Here is a 19,281-nt window from a genome sequence, read left to right on the forward strand (position 1 = left end):
CAACTAAAAGTCTGTACAACTTTTTTATTGTTTTCAACAATTACTTTCAACAAACAACATAATCCTCATTTCCATTGTTTCACAATTATTGTTTTTTAAAGCCACTGCCTGCATTTGTTATGTTTACATTATGGCTGTACATCTACCGAACAATTCTAACACTGCCTTGTGGTATCTTACGTGCATTATGTGTACAAATTAATCAATGCTTTTTTATTAAGGTAATTTATTTTTTACTTAAGTAATGAAATAGCGCACACTGGTAAACATAAAATACAATGCTACTAGTAACAGTATTTATGTTATACCAAAAAAATCATCGTCTTTGAGCCCTGCATTGAATTACTGATAAAAAAAATCAACAACAAACTTTTTGTTTTGACTAAAAAACTTTTTTGCGAAGTGGTGTATTTTCGCTCATCGGATAAAATCTGCAGAATGAGCGGAGAGTAAAAACACTTTAAAATCGCGACCAAATACAATGCACAATTTGTTTACTAAATGCATTTCTTTTCACATGCGCAGTTCAGTGTCTTATTAGGATTTTTTTATCTCAAAAAGCACAACACTACTTAAAAAATGTATTTTGATTGGTTTCATATATTTCAATTGGTTTATCGCACATAGGTTTCGCATGTAACGTCGGTTCTCCTGTTTCGTGCGTAGATTCGGTCGTTGCAACATCTCTGTGGTCCCTTGTACATACATCTACCGCCACAGCATTCAGCTCTTTGCCATGGAACTGAATCACCGATCTGCAAAACAAAAAAACCAATGCATCTTGTGGTAATGATTGGAAATTGTGACCAACATCTTGCAAATTGCTGAAAATATGTTGCTCGTAGTGGTCCTCAGTGTGGTCAGGGCGTTTATGTGTATGCCAAAGCACAAATGTTGCACATAAACTGATGTGTGGCCACAGCGTGTACATCTAATGTTGTTCACAGTGGTCTTCAGTGTACTCAAGGAGCTTGTGTGTATGTCCGGACATGTGGAAATCTATGCTGTGCATAAACTGATGTGTGGCCACAGCGTGTACATCTAATGTTGTTCACAGTGGTCCTCAGTGTACTCAGGGAGCTTGTGTGTATGACCAGTCACGTGAAAATCTATGCTGTCTATAGACTTGCATGTGACCACAGCGTGTACATCTAATGTTGTTCACAGTGGTCCTCAGTGTACTCAAGGAGCTTGTGTGTATGTCCGGACATGTGGAAATCTATGCTGTGCATAAACTGATGTGTGGCCACAGCGTGTACATCTAATGTTGTTCACAGTGGTCCTCAGTGTACTCAGGGAGCTTGTGTGTATGACCAGTCACGTGAAAATCTATGCTGTCTATAGACTTGCATGTGACCACAGCGTGTACATCTAATGTTGTTCACAGTGGTCCTCAGTGTACTCAAGGAGCTTGTGTGTATGTCCGGACATGTGGAAATCTATGCTGTGCATAAACTGATGTGTGGCCACAGCGTGTACATCTAATGTTGTTACAGCGAGAATTAATTGTTCCGCTTGGGTGATTTCCGCTTGGAAGTTCTCGTTTATTCGTGACGTATTGAAATATTCATCCGCGACAGAGCATGTGCTTTGAACGCCACGTTTTTGTGAGCTGCGTTAGTTGCTAGGTTTGCAGTCAATTTAAGTGAATTTATCCTAATTTCTTGTGACTATTTTGTTTATAGTGAAACTGTAAATGTTAAGAGCAATAGCTAAAATGCTGAATTGTCAGTTGTGGAACCTCTAGCCGCGTGCTAGTAAAGCCCTGGTTACCCAACAGTTGGTATGTTTTATGTTTTTGCTTGATTTGTGTTTAACTTGTGTTAATGTGTATTTTAACAGTAACTTGACTTGTTATGAGTAATTTGGAAGTAATCTAATGTAAAATATGACCGATTAATGTAGATTTAGTTTAAAACCTTGTGTGTACTGTTAAAACTGCTTATTGTTTGATGGTCGCTATGACGTCATAATGTGTACGTCTGGCTTATGTATGTTATTTGTGGTTACAGAAAAACCGTTGCCGTTGCTATTGACGTTGTCGTCTTGGTTTATTCGTCAGCGTTGCCTTTTATCGCCAAAAAAGAACATTCGTTGCAAATGCAAGAGTGGGTCGTCTTGGAGGACAGGCTGTAGGACGGGCGCGTTTTACAAAAAGGGTTATCTAGTGTGACGAACGGCGCAGGGCCAGGCTGCGCACCTAGCGGTCGTTACATTAAAGTTTTTCAACTTTGGAACACAAAGTGTTCAACCTACGGAAATCGTTGAAAAATAAAGTTTTTCAACTTACGGAAAAACTGATGAAAAATAAAGTTTTTCAACTGATTGAAAACAAAGTGTTCAATCTACGGAAGCCTCTGAAAAATAAAGTTTTTCAACTCGTTGAAAATAAAGGTTTTCAACTTCGAACTTTCTAACATCGTTGGTAGAGCTATCAAGATGGTTAAATCTCAACACACTCTTGACAATTTAGTTAAACGACTGAACTTGGCATATCAAGATGCAGAGGAAATTATGATTGATTCCTCGAATGTGCAACAGTTAAAAGAGAAGACTTCATCCATTGATGTTTTGTACGACGAATGTGTTGGCAAACACACAACACGACTGGATTTTGTAAAAAAGAAAAAAGATAGAAGAAAAATTAATGCTGCGCTCTCAAGTTTGCGAAGTGGCAAGCAAGAATTTGATGCGCGCACAGAAGAATGGTTAGAGGAAGTAAGGCGTTCCAAACCGCCTGAACACTCGAGCAAGGAACCGTCTGTCAGCGATTTTGGTTCTAGAAGTAGAATTGGTTCACATACAAGTTCGAGGTCGAGTTGCAGACGTACTGAGGCGCTGGTAAATAAGGAAGTCGCGCTGTTAGAAAAGGAGTTTCTGCAAAAAAGGATGGAAACAGAAAATCAGTTAAAACTTCTGGAAGCTGACCATAAAATAAAGGCTGCCACAGTGGCAGCTGAGTTATGGGAAAGAACGTCTTCATCGGGATCATGTTTCGCTGGATTTCAGCCAGAGAAGCAAGTTGAATTACCAGTCCTCTTCTCACCTGAGACCAAACCCGAAGTAGTAAAAAAGGAAAAGCAAGCATCAGACTCCAGCATTATTAACAGAAGCAGTTCAGAAGCGCAGGTAACGGACATTCCGTCCTCCTCGCGTTGCGAACCTAAACCAAAAACGGAAGCACTGAATCATGAGCCGGAGGTGAGTGACCTGTGTCGTGTTGCTGCAGTCTTAAAGGCAGGGATGGAGCTTCCCAGACCACAGCTATTGTATTTTGATGGTGATCCGCTAATGTACACGCGTTTCATGATAAGCTTTGACGAAAATATTGGTCGGCGGGTAGACAGCGACAGTGTGAAGCTTAATTATCTGATCCAATACTGTCGAAAAGAAGCACATGCAATGATTGCCTTTTGCATTGGCCTTGACTCTCCGGAAGGTTACCGAAGGGCTCGAGAGTTGTTATTAGAGCGTTACGGACGTCCTATCATTATCGCACGTGCATACGTGGATAAGCTAAGTCACTGGCCTTATCTGAAATCCGATGATACTGACGGATTGATAGAGCTAGCACAGGCATTAGAAGAGTGTCTGGTGACCCTGACTCATCTGGGATACTTCGCAGACATCAACAATTTTGAAAATATGCTGAATATAATAAAGCGATTGCCGTTTGCACTGCAAAGTCAATGGAGAAGACATGCTGCTAAAATTGAAAGGAATGGGGAAGAGCCTCGTTTCTGTCACCTTGTTGAATTCGTTAAGAAAGAAGCGTACATTGGAACCACGATGTTTGGTCGAGTGTTGGGTCCTCGGAAGGACAGAGATACGCAGAAAAGGCGCAGCAAATCTCCTACGACGAGGACAAGAGCATCGACTCATGCGACATCGGTTGCTCCGGGAAACGAGCGTAAGGCTGAACCTAGAAGTCCTCAGAAGCAGGGATGTCCTTTGTGCAGTAAATCACACGACCTTGGCAATTGCGACGTGTTCAAACGGAAAACCTTCGTAGAGCGAAGAAAGTTTCTGCGTCAAGTTCGGCTGTGTGACAATTGCTTTGTAAAGGGTCATATAGCAAGAACATGTAGTTTACCAAACTCTTGCACCATCGGCGGATGCCGTGGAAAGCATCACAACCTTCTGCACTGGACAGAATGGAAGACTTCTTCAACTGCACCCGTACGCGAAGCGTCTACGCAGGCCTCAGAAGAGAAACCGTCATCATCAAATGCAACTGTCACCTGGACTTGCATGAGCACTCATGCAGAGAGTGTGTACCTTAACATAGTGCCGGTAAAGGTTACGGCCAGTAATGGTAGAAAGCTGGAAACTTACGCCTTTTTGGATCAAGGATCGACTACAACCTTGTGTGACAAACGACTGATCGAGCAGCTGGACGTCGGGGGGAGAAAGACAACGTACTCCTTGACCACTGTCAGTGATAGGTTACAGAGAAGAGAGGGTTTGGCCGTCGATTTAACGGTGGCGTCGCTCGACGGGAAGCAATCCGTACGATTAAACGACGTTTTGAGCGTGGACAGTTTGCCAGTCTCCCCAAACAGAATACCGGAAGGGTCGCTTTGGCGATGGCCTCACTTGCGAAATTTAGAGTTTCCTGTCTTGCCCCATGGGGAAGTCATGTTGCTGATTGGAGCGAACGTTCCCGAGGTGTTCTGGATAAATGATGAACGAAGAGGCGGAAGAAAGGAGCCAAGTGCCGTGCGTTCTATGCTCGGTTGGTCGCTTGTAGGTCCATGTCGTAGTAATGGTTCAAGAAGTTCACAGATACGGGTGAATTTTGTAACCTCGCAGGACGAAACGTTGCACCAACAGATAAAATGCATGTGGGAAAGCGACTTTGGCCAAACCGCGTTGTCACCCGGAACGACACTGTCGAAAGAAGACAGGTACGCATTGAAACAGATGGAAAGCTCAGTGAAGTGTCATGACGGACACTACCAACTGCGAATGCCATGGAGACCAGGTGCTCCAAACTTGCCAAATAATCGTGCTATGGCAATGAAGCGTTTGTCATACTTGAAACGGCGATTGGAAACTGATTCGCAGCTGTATGAGAAGTACAAGCAAACGTTAGATACGTACTTGAACGAGGGATATGCCAGACGTTTGAAGTGCGACGACAAGGAGCCGGAAGATGGCGCTGTTTGGTACCTGCCGCATCACCCGGTTGTACACCCGCAGAAACCTGGAAAGGTGAGGGTCGTCTTTGACTGCGCCGCCAGATATCATAATATTTCGCTGAATGACCAGCTTTTGCAAGGCCCAGATTTGCTCAACAGTCTTTTTGGGACGCTTGTCCGATTTCGCCAGGAACCAGTTGCTTTTGTCGCCGATGTAGAAGCGATGTTTCACCAGGTAAAGGTTGATCCGATCGATGCATCTGCACTAAGATTCGTTTGGTGGCCTGAAGGCGATTTGTCGCGTGAACCCGTTGATTACCAGATGCTGGTGCACATATTTGGTGCAGCCTCGTCTCCTTGCTGTGCTGGGTACTGTTTGCAGAAAACTGCTGAAGATAACAAGGAAAAATTCAGTTCTGAAGCGGTTTCGACAGTGAAACAAAACTTCTACGTGGACGATTGTTTGAAGTCCGTAAGGAACGAAGACGATGCAATCAAATTGGCTGGAGAGTTGCGTGAATTGTTGCAGCTCGGAGGATTTCGGCTCAGAAAATGGGTGAGCAACAGCGAGCGTGTGTTGTCGTCAGTCCCAACCGAAGATAGATCTGTACAGTCCATTATATTAAATGTTGATGTAAAGCACATGGAACGTGTGCTTGGAGTGTTGTGGAATTTTCGCTCCGACGTGTTTGAATTTGACGTAAAGGTCAAAAAGAAGCCTGTAACGAGGAGAGGAATACTTTCCGTGGTCAGCTCCTTGTTCGATCCCCTGGGTTTCGTTGCGCCTGTAATATTACATGCGCGAAAGCTTTTGCAGGAGCTTTGCAAAGAAAATTATGGCTGGGATCAGGAAGTTCCACCGGATATAGAAAAGAGATGGAACGCATGGATTTCTGAGCTTCCAGGTCTATCAGAAATTAAGATTAAAAGGTGTTTTCAGACCACTGGACTTGAAGTCAAGACGCACGAGCTGCATCATTTCGCAGATGCGTCTTCCTGTGGATACGGAACAGTCGCATACTTGCGAACAATGGATGAACAAGGCAATGTGCATTGTTCTTTTGTTACTGGAAAGGCCCGTCTTGCGCCTTTGAAGATGGTGTCTATTCCCAGATTGGAATTGACCGCAGCTACTCTTGCTGTCAAGATGGACCAAGTTTTAAGGCAGGAACTTGACTTGGATATCGGACGATCCGTGTTTTGGACTGATTCAACTGCAGTTCTCCAATCCATTTACAACGTAAATAAACGGTTTTGTACCTTTTTCGCCAACCGACTGGCGAAAATTGAGGAAGGATCCGACGCGTCGCAGTGGAAGCATGTTCCTACTGCATTAAACCCAGCTGATGACGCATCTCGTGGGTGTACTGTAAAGGCTTTTCTCCAAAACAAGCGTTGGTTCACCGGACCTTCGTTTTTAGGCAGCGATGAACGTCACTGGCCTACGAATCCCGTGAATACCAAAGATGTTCCCGAGGAATATTTAAACATGAAACCGAAGAAAATGTTGGCTGTGCATGTTGCAGAGGAGCAGTGTTTGTTTGATGATTTAATTTGTCGCTATTCTTCATGGAAGAAACTAAAGAAGGCAGTTGCTTGGCTCCAGCGATTCGTTGACTATCTGCGTTCTAAGAAGAACCAACACCTATCCAAAAGACTGACTGTCGCTGATCTTGAAAGTGCTGAGCTAGCGATTGTCAAATATGTTCAAGGAAGACAGTTTTCTGACGAAATAGAGGCATTGTGCAAGTGCGAAGACTTAGATCGCACCGGGAAGAAGAAAGTCATGAAGAAACTGCCATCAAAAGCTCTTCATAGACTCAATCCTGTTTTGATTGGTGGTGTGTTGCGAGTGGGTGGCCGCCTGGAAAGGGCACCGATTCCCTTTGAAATTAAGCACCCGATGATTCTCCCAAACGCACATCACATTACTACTTTGATTATTCGCGAGACACACGCTAATGTTTGCCATTCCGGAATGTCGCACACTTGGGCAATTGTTCGTCAGAGATATTGGATTGTGCGAGGTGGTGTAGCGGTAAGAAGAATCCTTGGAAACTGTGTGTTCTGTCGAAGAAGAAATGCTTCAGTCTCGAAACAAATGATGGCCGACTTACCTGTTGAGCGCACGACTCCGGGTGAGCCACCGTTTTCGTCTGTGGGTGTGGATTACTTTGGACCCATACTCGTGAAACAAGGAAGAAGCGAAGTCAAACGATACGGTTGCATCTTCACGTGTATGACCGTGCGTGCTGTGCATTTGGAAGTAGCGCACTCGCTTTCTACTGACTCGTTTATTGACGCTTTCCGAAGGTTTATTGGAAGACGGGGAAAGCCCAGGCGCATTTTCAGTGATAATGGAACGAACTTCGTCGGCGCTGAGCGCATACTGCGCGAGTCTCTTGAAAAATGGAATCAAACTCACATCGAAGAACGTCTTCGCCAGTGGGGCGTTGACTGGTCATTTAACCCACCTGCCGCCAGTCACATGGGTGGCGTCTGGGAACGTCTAATTCGTTCGGTGCGCAAGATCTTGAATGTATTGTTGGGACAGCAAGTGCCTTCTGACGAGACGCTGAGTACGCTGCTTGTTGAGGTCGAGTTCATCCTAAACTCGAGGCCCTTGACTCCCATCAGTCTTGATCCTGCCGACAGAGAGCCTCTGACACCGAACCACCTGCTTTTGATTGGGCGACATGATATCTCGCCACCCGGAGTATTTGTGAAGGAAGACAACTACGTTCGACGACACTGGCGCCAGGTCCAGTACTTGGCCGACCAGTTTTGGGTCCGATGGACAAATGAGTACCTGCTGACGCTACAGACGCGTCAGAAATGGCAATTTCCCGAAGAGAACCTCGACGCTGGTGATCTGGTCCTGTTGGTCGACAACTCGGCACCACGAGGAAAATGGCTTACCGGAAGAATCGTAGAAACGTACCCGGATAAGTCCGGGTTTGTGCGAAGTGCTTTGGTTAAAACGCACGTTGGGTCGTTCAAACGACCGATCGCGAAATTGTGTTTGATTATGAAGGCTTAAAGCAGGGGTGGGCAAACTACGGCCCGCGGGCCGCATGCGGCCCGCCAAAGGAGTTTATGCGGCCCGCCAAATGTTTCCGAGTAACGCTAAATAGTACTATGAGCACAGGCGCAGAGTTTCAAAAATACCGGGGGTGCGACTTGCCGATACCAATGCCATATGCAGTATCTGTACCCGTTCGATACTTTGGAACTAAACACAGATACTTTTCACGTGCTTTAGCCTGTTGTTTCTGCCACGTTATTATGCAAATCGTCACTTGACACAATTTCTTCGTTCGATAAAAGTAAAAGCGATTCACGTTTTCAAAAACAGCCCACTTTGCACTGTTGACGCCCAAACTTTGGTCACTTTGGATCATGTTTAGGTCGTTGCAGTACTTTTTGTTTAATGTTGGCACTCGGACTTTATTAACAAAAAAACGTGGTTCAGCCTTTGTTGCAACAAACGCTTGTTTTTTTGAAACAATTACAATTGTAGCGTTTCAACCAATGTTTGTACAGTCATGAACAAACGTATTTGCATAAAGCTGAAAATATACTATGTAATAATTTTGCGCAGGGGTGCACAACCTGCGGCCGCAATCTATTTTGCTAAATATTTTGATTTTTAAACTGCTAAAACAGATTTCGTGGGACTGGAAAAAAGATTAGCAGTCTAGTAACCATATGTGCCAGGCTTTTTATCCGCTTATTATGTGCAAACAATGCGAAAAAACAGGCACTGCAATCGTCACAATACAGTTTATGACGTCATAAACAGTTAGCTCCGTTGAGCTAAATTTATGCACAAGTTAGAAATTGTTAATCAGAGCATTTTAGGCGACTTTAAATGGTATATATATGATACAAACCTTATTCTTTGCATCAGTTGTTTTAAAACAAAACAACAAGCAAGCAATTGGCGGTCGTTGGTGAAATACTATGCGGCCCGGTAAGATTATAAACTTTTGAATGCGGCCCTTGCACTGAAAAGTTTGCCCACCCCTGGCTTAAAGTGTTGTGTTTGTTCGTTACGTTTTCCTTTCTCGCTGTTTGTGTGTTGTAAAGATGTTCTCATGGGTTCGCACATCGTCGGGGGGTATGTTACAGCGAGAATTAATTGTTCCGCTTGGGTGATTTCCGCTTGGAAGTTCTCGTTTATTCGTGACGTATTGAAATATTCATCCGCGACAGAGCATGTGCTTTGAACGCCACGTTTTTGTGAGCTGCGTTAGTTGCTAGGTTTGCAGTCAATTTAAGTGAATTTATCCTAATTTCTTGTGACTATTTTGTTTATAGTGAAACTGTAAATGTTAAGAGCAATAGCTAAAATGCTGAATTGTCAGTTGTGGAACCTCTAGCCGCGTGCTAGTAAAGCCCTGGTTACCCAACAGTTGGTATGTTTTATGTTTTTGCTTGATTTGTGTTTAACTTGTGTTAATGTGTATTTTAACAGTAACTTGACTTGTTATGAGTAATTTGGAAGTAATCTAATGTAAAATATGACCGATTAATGTAGATTTAGTTTAAAACCTTGTGTGTACTGTTAAAACTGCTTATTGTTTGATGGTCGCTATGACGTCATAATGTGTACGTCTGGCTTATGTATGTTATTTGTGGTTACAGAAAAACCGTTGCCGTTGCTATTGACGTTGTCGTCTTGGTTTATTCGTCAGCGTTGCCTTTTATCGCCAAAAAAGAACATTCGTTGCAAATGCAAGAGTGGGTCGTCTTGGAGGACAGGCTGTAGGACGGGCGCGTTTTACAAAAAGGGTTATCTAGTGTGACGAACGGCGCAGGGCCAGGCTGCGCACCTAGCGGTCGTTACAAATGTTGTTCACAGTGGTCCTCAGTGTACTCAAGGAGCTTGTGTGTATGTCCAGACACATGGAAATCTATGCTGTCTATAGACTTGCATGTGACCACAGCGTGTACATCTAATGTTGCTCACAGTGGTCTTAGTGTAGGCAGGGAGCTTATGTGTAGGTCAAGACACATGGCAAGCACAGTTATAGTTATACAGAAACATAGAACTTTCCACTCACAGGTTGCAGCACATCCCGGCAGCAGATGAAACTTGTTCTGTCGTACACGAACCCAGCACAACAACCAGTTTCATCGAAAGTTTTCCTCTGCAATATTCCGTTGCAGCAAAAGTCTATACTCGAATTGTAAAGATCTGTCCCGCAGCACTTTGTATTGTCGATTCCGAACTCGAAATCATGCAGCATTGGTTCTTGGAAGCCCTGAGTTGAATTGAGTTTGTTACTTTGTGTCGGTACAATATTTAAAAGTTAATACAAATACTAAACTAAAAGTTTTAGGTTTAGTAAAGTTAAAATGTCATCACATTTTAAGCTTGGCGCGATTTCATACATCTAGCAACATTATGCCAAAAGTAAAAGAAAACATTAAAAAAAAGAACTTAGATAGGCGAGGATGATTCAAAAGCATATAACTGAAGAACGTGTTGCAGGTATACAGAAAACTTTATGAGATGAGGACTCATAAGTGCAGCTGGTGACGAGAGGAAGGCTTCACTCGCCAGCACGATGTCTCATCACCAGCTGCACTGATGTGACCTAATAGGTCGAAACAGTGTGCACTGTCTGCAGCTTATCATTTATTGGCTCTATGCTTTTACAACCTACATTGTACTTATTCAGTGGTGGGATTCGGCCGGTTCGCACCGGTTCTATAGAACCGTCTCACGAAATTTTATGAGATCAGCGAACCGGTTAGCATTACTGGTTACTGTCAATGGACATTTTGTAACAGAACCGGCTGAAAAATATTACTTTTGTGATAGAAGCGGCTGACAAAAAATTGAATCCCACCACTGTACTTATGAGTCTACGCCAGTATCATTGCTGGGTGACCCTGTTAACAAACCCTGACAAGTCGACCGCTTTAAATGCTTTACATAATTTACTTACATCTCCTTCACAGCACAGTTGCTCATCTGTCTGATACATGACAGCTCCGCAACACCTGCTTGTCCATCTGTTCGTCTTGTCGAAGATCTGACCCAAACAACACACCTGTGTGTCCTCATTATAAACGCCTGTTACGTCACAACACTTCGCCTTGCTGATGTGTATGCCTGTGACGAAACAAACGAAGAAGTGTTACAAACGAGTCTCATATGAGAACATAAAAATTACGTCAAAACTGTAATTTCCATAAGTTGATCACATCAATTTGTTTTTCACGTAAGTTTGCATTTTTTATGCGTATAAATCCGGTTAATCGCAATTACAATTTGCCCAGGTATATTGCATTTAACCGGAATATTTACTTAAGGGGGAAAAATAAAGTGTTTAGCGGTAACCAAAATCAAAAACTGTGCAAAATCAAACGATAAAATTGCAGTTTTTTGAAACGGTCCGTAGTGCTATAAGGGTTACCAAATCCTGCCTTAAACAATCGCGTCTGATTGTAAAAATGAGCTTGAAAAGTTTAAGAACCCTTGTCACAAACAAACTTTGTTACAATCAACCACACGATGTCGCTATACCTTCCGGGACAGTCATGTTCGTTCCTGAGCAGCAGAGTCCAGTTTTCTTGTCGTAAGGTCCGTTTCCGCAACAGGCTACCTGGTCCGAATCGTTTGGATTCGGGTAAACCGTCGAACCGCAACAAGTGTGTGTTCTCGCGTCGAACCCGATGTCCACACAACAAGACGGGTAGCTGTGACGTAACAATACAATCGCGTTACCCGACAGAATGATGTAACATAGCACTTTTGTAAATTGAGTACAATGAGTTAGATTGTAATTAACACTTGGACACTGACGTAACAGAGATTTTTTGCTTAAAAATAATCATTTAAATACAGTCCTATTTATGTCGTCACGACCCAGTTACCATGGCATACCTGTATTTTGTGACGTAACAATGCAATCGCGTCACCCGATAGAATGTGAACAAAGCGCTTTTGTAAATTGCTAACAATGGACGATGACGTAACAGACCCTTTTTTCATAGAAATCGTTTAAAAACACACACATTTATGACGTCATAACCAACCGCCGTAACCATGGGTTACCTGTATTTTCCGTAAACTCTTTCGCCACAGCAAATGGTTCCCCCTTCTACATCGTAACCCTCACCCCCACAACAGCGGGGCGATTTGAAGGGGCCGAAAGGTCCGTTCTCGCAACAAATCGAAGTGCGGGTATCGTCATCGGGATCCACGGGAAAGTACGCGTTGCCACGACAACAGCTGTTACCTGCGCGCCATAGAAATCATATTATTCTCACACCGGTTAAGGGAAATAGTTTGTCAATCAATCGATACGATTTTAACTTGCATACGATTTTTAGCGCTGTTTGTTTTTAGGTACTGATGATGCCTATTACTTAGGTATAATATATCTGTCTAAACATAAACCGAAAATCTGTGGACGACTTTGGGTTTTTAAAGTTTTCAGCCTGTTATTACATGCGACTGTTGTCTCCATCTGTCGCACTGAGTCTCTGGTGACTTGTGGTTTATAATATACTACACAGTTTAATCAATAAATTTAATATATTTGTTGCATCACCCAAGTATATTTGTAACACTATGTACGGATCTGTTCATAAGTTTAATGGTGAAAATAACGGCCCAAATAGACGTAAAGAGCGACATGCTTTATTGTTCAAACGTTCCTTCACGAGACTCAAGTTTATATACTCAAGTTTCAAGTTTTTTATTTATTTATTTTTTATTTATTTTATTTATTGTTATCTATCGTTTTTATCCGACGCTTGTTTCGCACATTTTTATCATTCTTTTATGCGACTAAAGTGTATTTAAATGGGTGCAATTGATGTGGCCTTCATGTCACTGATGATGGCATGAGCATTTGCCGAAACGTTTGAACAATAAAGCATGTCGCTTTTTACGTCTATTTGGGCCGTTATTTTCACCATTAAACCCAAGTATAATAATAAGACAGATAACATGAGTTAGTCAATTTTATAGAGCTCGTCAGGCGAATGTATTTTTAACGAATCATTCGTTATCGCGCGGTGTTTTTGTTGCGCTGTGACGTGCTTGCGTTCCATTATTTTTTCCTTTGTTTATCGTGCACTGTACTAGTCGCATTCAGTGTTATTTACCCTGATGAAGGCGACCTGTATAGTACGCCGAAACGTCGGAATAAAAATACAATTGCCAGAAGAGCTTTACAAACTTGATATTATGCCTGGCAGTATTAGTTTAAATTTGGAAGCTCACCTAGTGATTTTTCGGAAACCCTGAGATCGCAGCAAATTGCAGTTTCGGCGAAATACGGCAAAGTTCCACAACAGGAGTCGCCCTGTCTGAGGAGACCCAATACTCCTCTGGAAAAACACATAAGTTAATCACAGAGCTAAAGACCTAAATTTACCAATGTCCCGTATTTCACAGGCAACTCCAGTAATCTTACAATAAATTCTTTGAGACTTAACCCAAAACTCCTCTGGAAAATAACATGAGTTCATCACAGATTCTTCGAGGCTTAGGAATTTAAATTGCCAGATTAAACGCGGCAGTGGATGTGGTAACTCAAGTAACCCAGTAAATGTAATCAGCGCAATACACCATGTACAAACGTTTGTGGTTGTTTGCAGCTTAATAGAGCAACTGCCGTGAAGAACAAAAATCAAATTCTGCCAAAACCGTTTTTGTGCATATTATCAGTGGTGGGATTCAGCCGGTTCGCACCGGTTCTATAGAACCGTCTCACGAAATTTTATGAGATCAGCGAACCGGTTAGCATTACTGGTTACTGTCAATGGACTTTTTTTAACAGGACCGGTTGAAAAATATGACTTTTGTGATAGAACCGGCTGACAAAATATGACTTTTGTGATACTTTTGTGTCACCGCATATTATAGATATTTTTTGTTCATCACAAATTGGATCACGCGAACTTTATACTTAACAAAGTCTGATTAAGAACCAAAACGCTGCTGGAAATAAACGCAAGTTAACTACATAATCACAGATTGAAACTTTTAATTACCAATGTCCCGTTTGTAAAAAAACAAAAAGGTGACTCGAGTAACCTAGTTAAATCGAATCAAAGAAGCCCAATAAATACGACACAAACTTTAGCGACATACAGAATAGTAGAACAACTCCTGTAAATCAAATACTGATAAAATCGTTTGTGTAAGGCTGACTGTAGATGTTTTTTTTTATCAGGCACATGTTTAGACCGGTAATTATACGTGTGTGTTTATACACAGTGGTGGGATTCAATTTTTTTTGTGGTTCTATCACAAAAGTCGTATTTTTCAGCCGATTTTGTTACAAAAGTCGTATTTTTTCAGCTGGTTTTGTTACAAAAAGTCCATTGACAGTAACTAGTAATGCTAACCGGTTCGCTGAACTCAGAAAATTTCGTGAGACTGTTCTATAGTTTTTCGTGAGACCGTTCTATAGAACCGGTACGAACTGGCTGAATCCCACCACTGGGTTTACTGAACAAAGTCTCGCCAGGCTCGTATTTGGCAAAACAGCTTTTTCAAATACAAGAATAAGTTCTTACTCGCAACAGATGAGGCCACCATCATCCTTGTAATAGAAATCATCGCCACAACACGTGTCTCCTCCGCTGCTTTCCGATTGGTAGACCTGGTCGTTGCAACAAAACGAACCTGCCAATCACAACGTGACACGTAAGCCAATGCTCTCAACACTGCGTAGTACTGGACGACTTTGTAAGTTTTTACTATACAGTATTTATTTTGCTTTTTACATGCTAGTTGCAGAGTTGTAAACGGGCCTGAAATTGGAGCCCGAACCCGAATCGTTTTTTAAAAGCCCGTTTAGGCCCGAAAGTTTGATTGACAGGTCTACATATTAAAGCTTCAGAAAAGACCAAGACAACACATACTATAGAGTATAGACAATTGGTCTTGAACAAGGCGTTTTACGACAGTTTGACATTAGGTCCAGCAACTGGCTACTCTCAGCTAGTTAAATTTATTCAAAAAATACTGACGCAGTGGCTACGTCAATTCCGGACGAATTATATTTTCCGAAGTTGTTACATCGACCGGTTTTGTTTATTAAGCAATGAGAAAAATTTAGCGCATTGATTAATTTTTTTTATTCAATCGTTTCGCGCACCACACAAACGTGATCCAATCAGATGTTGGTATTTCTCTCACCTTTATCGGGGAAAAACGCGAAAGTTGCGCAACATTCTGTTCCTTCCGTTTCCCGGTTAAGCAGGTTGCCTTGGCAACAGATCGACTTGTCCACGTTGTAGGGGATTCCCGCACAGCATTGGTCAGCTCCTTCGATGATTTCAACGATCGCGTCCTGTGAAAATATCACGTGTGAAAAATAGGATATCACGTGAAAATATCACGTGTGAAAAATAGGATATCACGTGTGAAAAATGCGATATCATGGGGCATATTATCACATAAATGCAACGATCAAATCCTGTAAAAGTTTTACGTGAAAAACAAACTATCATGTGATGATTAGTTAGTATCACATAATACGCTTTTGATTTCTGTTTTTGATGTAACAAAGATTTTGAGAAAGAAAAAGTAAATGTTACAACATTTTTGCGAACACGTCAGCATCTTTGTTCGTTTACTTGTAAATTAGTTTACAGTTTTCAAGTTGTTCTTTAAATTACATATATTTAGGCGCCTTGCAATCGCATTAACACAATGTTTAAAGCAAAACTACATGCGGCAGAGTCGGGTTTCGAACTCTTAACCTTATGAGTGCCGGACAGCAGCAGTTCGTTTCAAAATAAAGCCAAACTTACATCACAGCAAATGAACTGGTCCGGATTGTAAGCCTCGCCATTGCAGCACGCAGTGAGGTTGCGGTTTGGGGGAACCACCGGGAATAGCTTGTCAGTGCAACAAACTTCTTCACCAATCACTCCGAGGCCGCTTGAACCGCAGCAGAAATTCACGCCGTTGTCGCCGACCTGAAAAGGAATTAATGTGGTTGAAGTGAGATTTGAACCCACGGTCTTAAGAGGTTTAGTTTACCAAAATTTTGTCGGAAAAATGAAAGTGAATTCGGTTTCAATGTCGATTGTAAAGTAACAAAAGATACGAAAGAATGGATTGAATAAAAAAGTTTTTTTTCAAAAACAAATTTATGAGTTTTATTTATGTTTTTATAATGAAAAAAAGTACTTTATTTTCAATTTTCTAACTTAAACAAAGAAAACGAAAAAGTAGGAGGTGTAAATTTGAACACCATGAAAATTACACAATTCCAACAAATTTGTTGCAAATACGAAACAAATAGCATTTAGACATGGTTGACACAACTTAATTCATAAATCTCGAATTATTTGTACCTCTCCGTTGCAGCAAAACTGAGTTTTTGTCGAGTAGGGGGTGAGCAGGCCCTCCACCGTCGAACAACAATCCGTTTGTGACGCAGGCATTTTTAGAACGCGGCCATCGTTGCATGGACACGAGTGACGTCGAACATCGTATGAAGTCGTTTCGCCGCAACATTTCGAATATTTCACTCGTGGCGTTGCTGCGCGCACCTACAAAAAGTGAAAAGTGTTCATGAATACCAGAGTTCTTTAACGGGGCGCATGTGGCGGTTCATGGGTCACAGCAGAGTTGTAAACGGGCCAGAAACTGGAGCCCGAACCCGAATCATTGTTGGGAAGCCCGTTTAGGCCCGAAAGCTTGATTGACAGGTCTATTTATTGAAGTCTTAGAAAACAGCAAGACAACAAACACAATAGACGTTTGGTCTCGAACAAGGCGTTTTAGGGCGGTTTGACATTAGGTCAGGTCCAACTATTGGCTATTTAGCTGGTTAAATTTGTCAAATAAATACTGACACAGAGTGCAAAGGCAGACCCGATTCAAGCCCGTTTTCATGGAGCGATTTTACTTCTACGGGGGTCGGGGAGGCGATTTTATAATTACTGATTGTTTAAATGTACACACGAAGAGGGGGATTTTGCACAACTAATGAAGGAAGAAACAAAAACTCTCACCCTGTTTCCGTTGCAGCAGAGATCCCTGAAGTGGTTGAAGATTTGCGGAGGAAACTCGTGACCATAACAACAACTCATAGCTCCCCATCTGACCAATTGCGATCCACAACAATCCATTTGTGGAAAGTTAAAGAAATACTTGGGATGTCCTTTCCCGTGTCCGGTCCACCATTTACAACATTTCTCGTACCTGAGACAACGATTATGGAACACTACTGTATACACGGATCTGTTCATATGTTTATGAGGAAAACAACGTTGTTGTATAGTTTCACAATAATATTAACAATAAAACTAACGTAAAACCCTAGTTGTTTATGTTAAATTTATTCCCTAACCCTATCCCAGTTTCACTGTTTGTTTAAATAGCTGAGCTCTTTACGCCCTCCGTCGGTATTTAGCAAGCCGTGCGTGCTGTGAGTTCCTGTGTTAGTAGCTCTACACGCTTTTGCATTAAAAAAACTAGTTTCCGATCGCATCTCGTAACTCTTGAGCGCAGAAACCCGCTAACCGCTACAAGCAATTTTAAAATAAACTTAATACTTCATTTTTTCCAAAATTTTGCATCTCTGTTGCATTGTAAAAAAGAAAAATTTCCCATTATAACAAACCGCTCGCATGCTGTAATGCTTGAGCGGAGAAAGCTCTTTCGAAACCCGCTTTACACAACCTTAATACGTGATGTTTACCTTGGGAAGTAGGGTTTCCCGTTTAACTCTGAGCCGCAACATTCAGCACCGGTTGAATTGTCGTACACTACACCACCTGAAAAACACAGTGTACAGTATATAAGCTATTGCTGCCAGGAATAATATCAAGTTTATAGAGCTCTCCTGGCAATTGTATTTTTATTCCGACATTTCGACGTCCTATACAGATCGCCTTCATCAGGGTAAATAACACCGAATGCAACTAGTACAGTGCACGATAAACAAAAGATAAAAGAATGAAACGCATTCAGTGTTAAACACCCTGATGAAGGCGACCTGTATAGATCGTCAAAATGTCGGAATAAAAATACAATTGCCAGAAGAGCTCTATAAACATGTTATTATAATGTCATATATGCCTGGCAGCAATACCATATATATTACAGTGCAAGTTAAACAAAAGAAAAAAGAATGGAATGCAAGCACGCCACAAGTTGTGACATTTGCCAGAAGAGCTCCATAAATTTGACATGGTGTAGAAGCCGGGATTCGAGCCATAAACCTCTGACTTACCGCAACAGAACGAAGTGCACTGGTCGTACGACGATATCACCAGATTCCCGTCATCGGTATAACGCGCGCATTCAGGATAGCCTAGCTCGTATTGGACCCCAGGTAACGGGATTGTTCCTTAAAACATGAAAGTTCACAATTGGTGGAATTTGTGGTGCAAAAAATCTACTTAACACCTCGTGTACATGACGTCATACGAGAGTGACGCCATCACACGTAAATAAGCGATGACGTCACTAACCATGACGTCATTGTTAGGGAAATATCGTTGCGCGAATAAATTTCGTAGACGTGAATATGAAATAAGTGATTTTTAATAACTTAACATTTTACATTGGGGTTTGCGTATTTTTCATTGAAACAAAATCAAGAAATAAATCTGTTTCTTTAATACGTTTCGCATTTTGACAAAACAAAAGTGTTTAAAACACTGAAACAAATGCTCGTTTTTCAAATCAATGTTTTACGGGAGGTATTGCTTGTACGAAAAAATATGCGATTTTGACGTCATATATTTCAACAGAAAAATATGAATAGAATCGTAACACTGTGAAACTGACCTGGGTCAATTTGTCCAGATTGCGAAGAACTTAAATCCACCAAAGCAATGAGGAAAAACAAAGCTGAGAATTTTAACGCATTCATTTTGCTCCCCTTGCCCTAATGCGAACCGACAGCGGCTGTATCTGTAAAGGAAACCAGAGTAAATGTTCAAATTAAATGTTTTTTTACCATTAAACGTTAAATTCCTGTCTCACTGCCTTCAACTGAACTTAAGAAAGAACTTTCGAAATTGTTTTAAACAACGGAAAAGAGATTCTAATATTTTTTCACAGAACAAAAATTCTAACTTTACTTTATAAATTTAAATAATTCTACCAATATTTTGGACTGCTCAAACTAATTCCAACATCAAT

The 19,281-nt window shown here is 41.7% G+C and overlaps 1 protein-coding gene across 1 annotated transcript; it reads right to left on the reverse strand.

Moving 5' to 3' along the window:
* Nucleotides 1–198: 198 nt before the first annotated feature.
* On the reverse strand, nucleotides 199–19,070 carry LOC145225151 (uncharacterized). The gene is made up of 14 exons (XM_080091809.1): nucleotides 18,925–19,070; nucleotides 18,365–18,481; nucleotides 17,831–17,906; nucleotides 17,142–17,331; nucleotides 16,479–16,676; nucleotides 15,930–16,097; nucleotides 15,313–15,466; nucleotides 14,688–14,796; nucleotides 13,387–13,493; nucleotides 12,211–12,394; nucleotides 11,680–11,852; nucleotides 11,099–11,265; nucleotides 10,208–10,408; nucleotides 199–755 (listed from the first exon to the last, which is right to left on the reverse strand). Exons 1-14 carry the CDS (start codon nucleotides 19,007–19,009, stop codon nucleotides 615–617), a joined length of 2,070 nt encoding a protein of 689 aa, XP_079947935.1. The 5' UTR covers nucleotides 19,010–19,070; the 3' UTR covers nucleotides 199–614.
* Between the last annotated feature and the right edge of the window lie 211 nt (nucleotides 19,071–19,281).

This window comes from Phallusia mammillata, chromosome 4 (genome assembly GCF_965637545.1).
Source record: "Phallusia mammillata chromosome 4, kaPhaMamm4.hap1.1, whole genome shotgun sequence".
NCBI classification, from domain to species: Eukaryota; Metazoa; Chordata; class Ascidiacea; order Phlebobranchia; family Ascidiidae; genus Phallusia; species Phallusia mammillata.

Excerpts from the sequence above, each read along its gene's own strand:
- LOC145225151 (XM_080091809.1), bottom strand. The coding sequence starts at position 19,009 with ATGAATGCGTTAAAATTCTCAGCTTTGTTTTTCCTCATTGCTTTGGTG. Across the intron at positions 16,098-16,478 it reads AGTTTTGCTGCAACGGAGAG|GTCGGCGACAACGGCGTGAA; the intron begins GTACAAATAATT and ends ATTCCTTTTCAG. Across the intron at positions 10,409-11,098 it reads AACTGTGCTGTGAAGGAGAT|GGCTTCCAAGAACCAATGCT; the intron begins GTAAGTAAATTA and ends AATTCAACTCAG.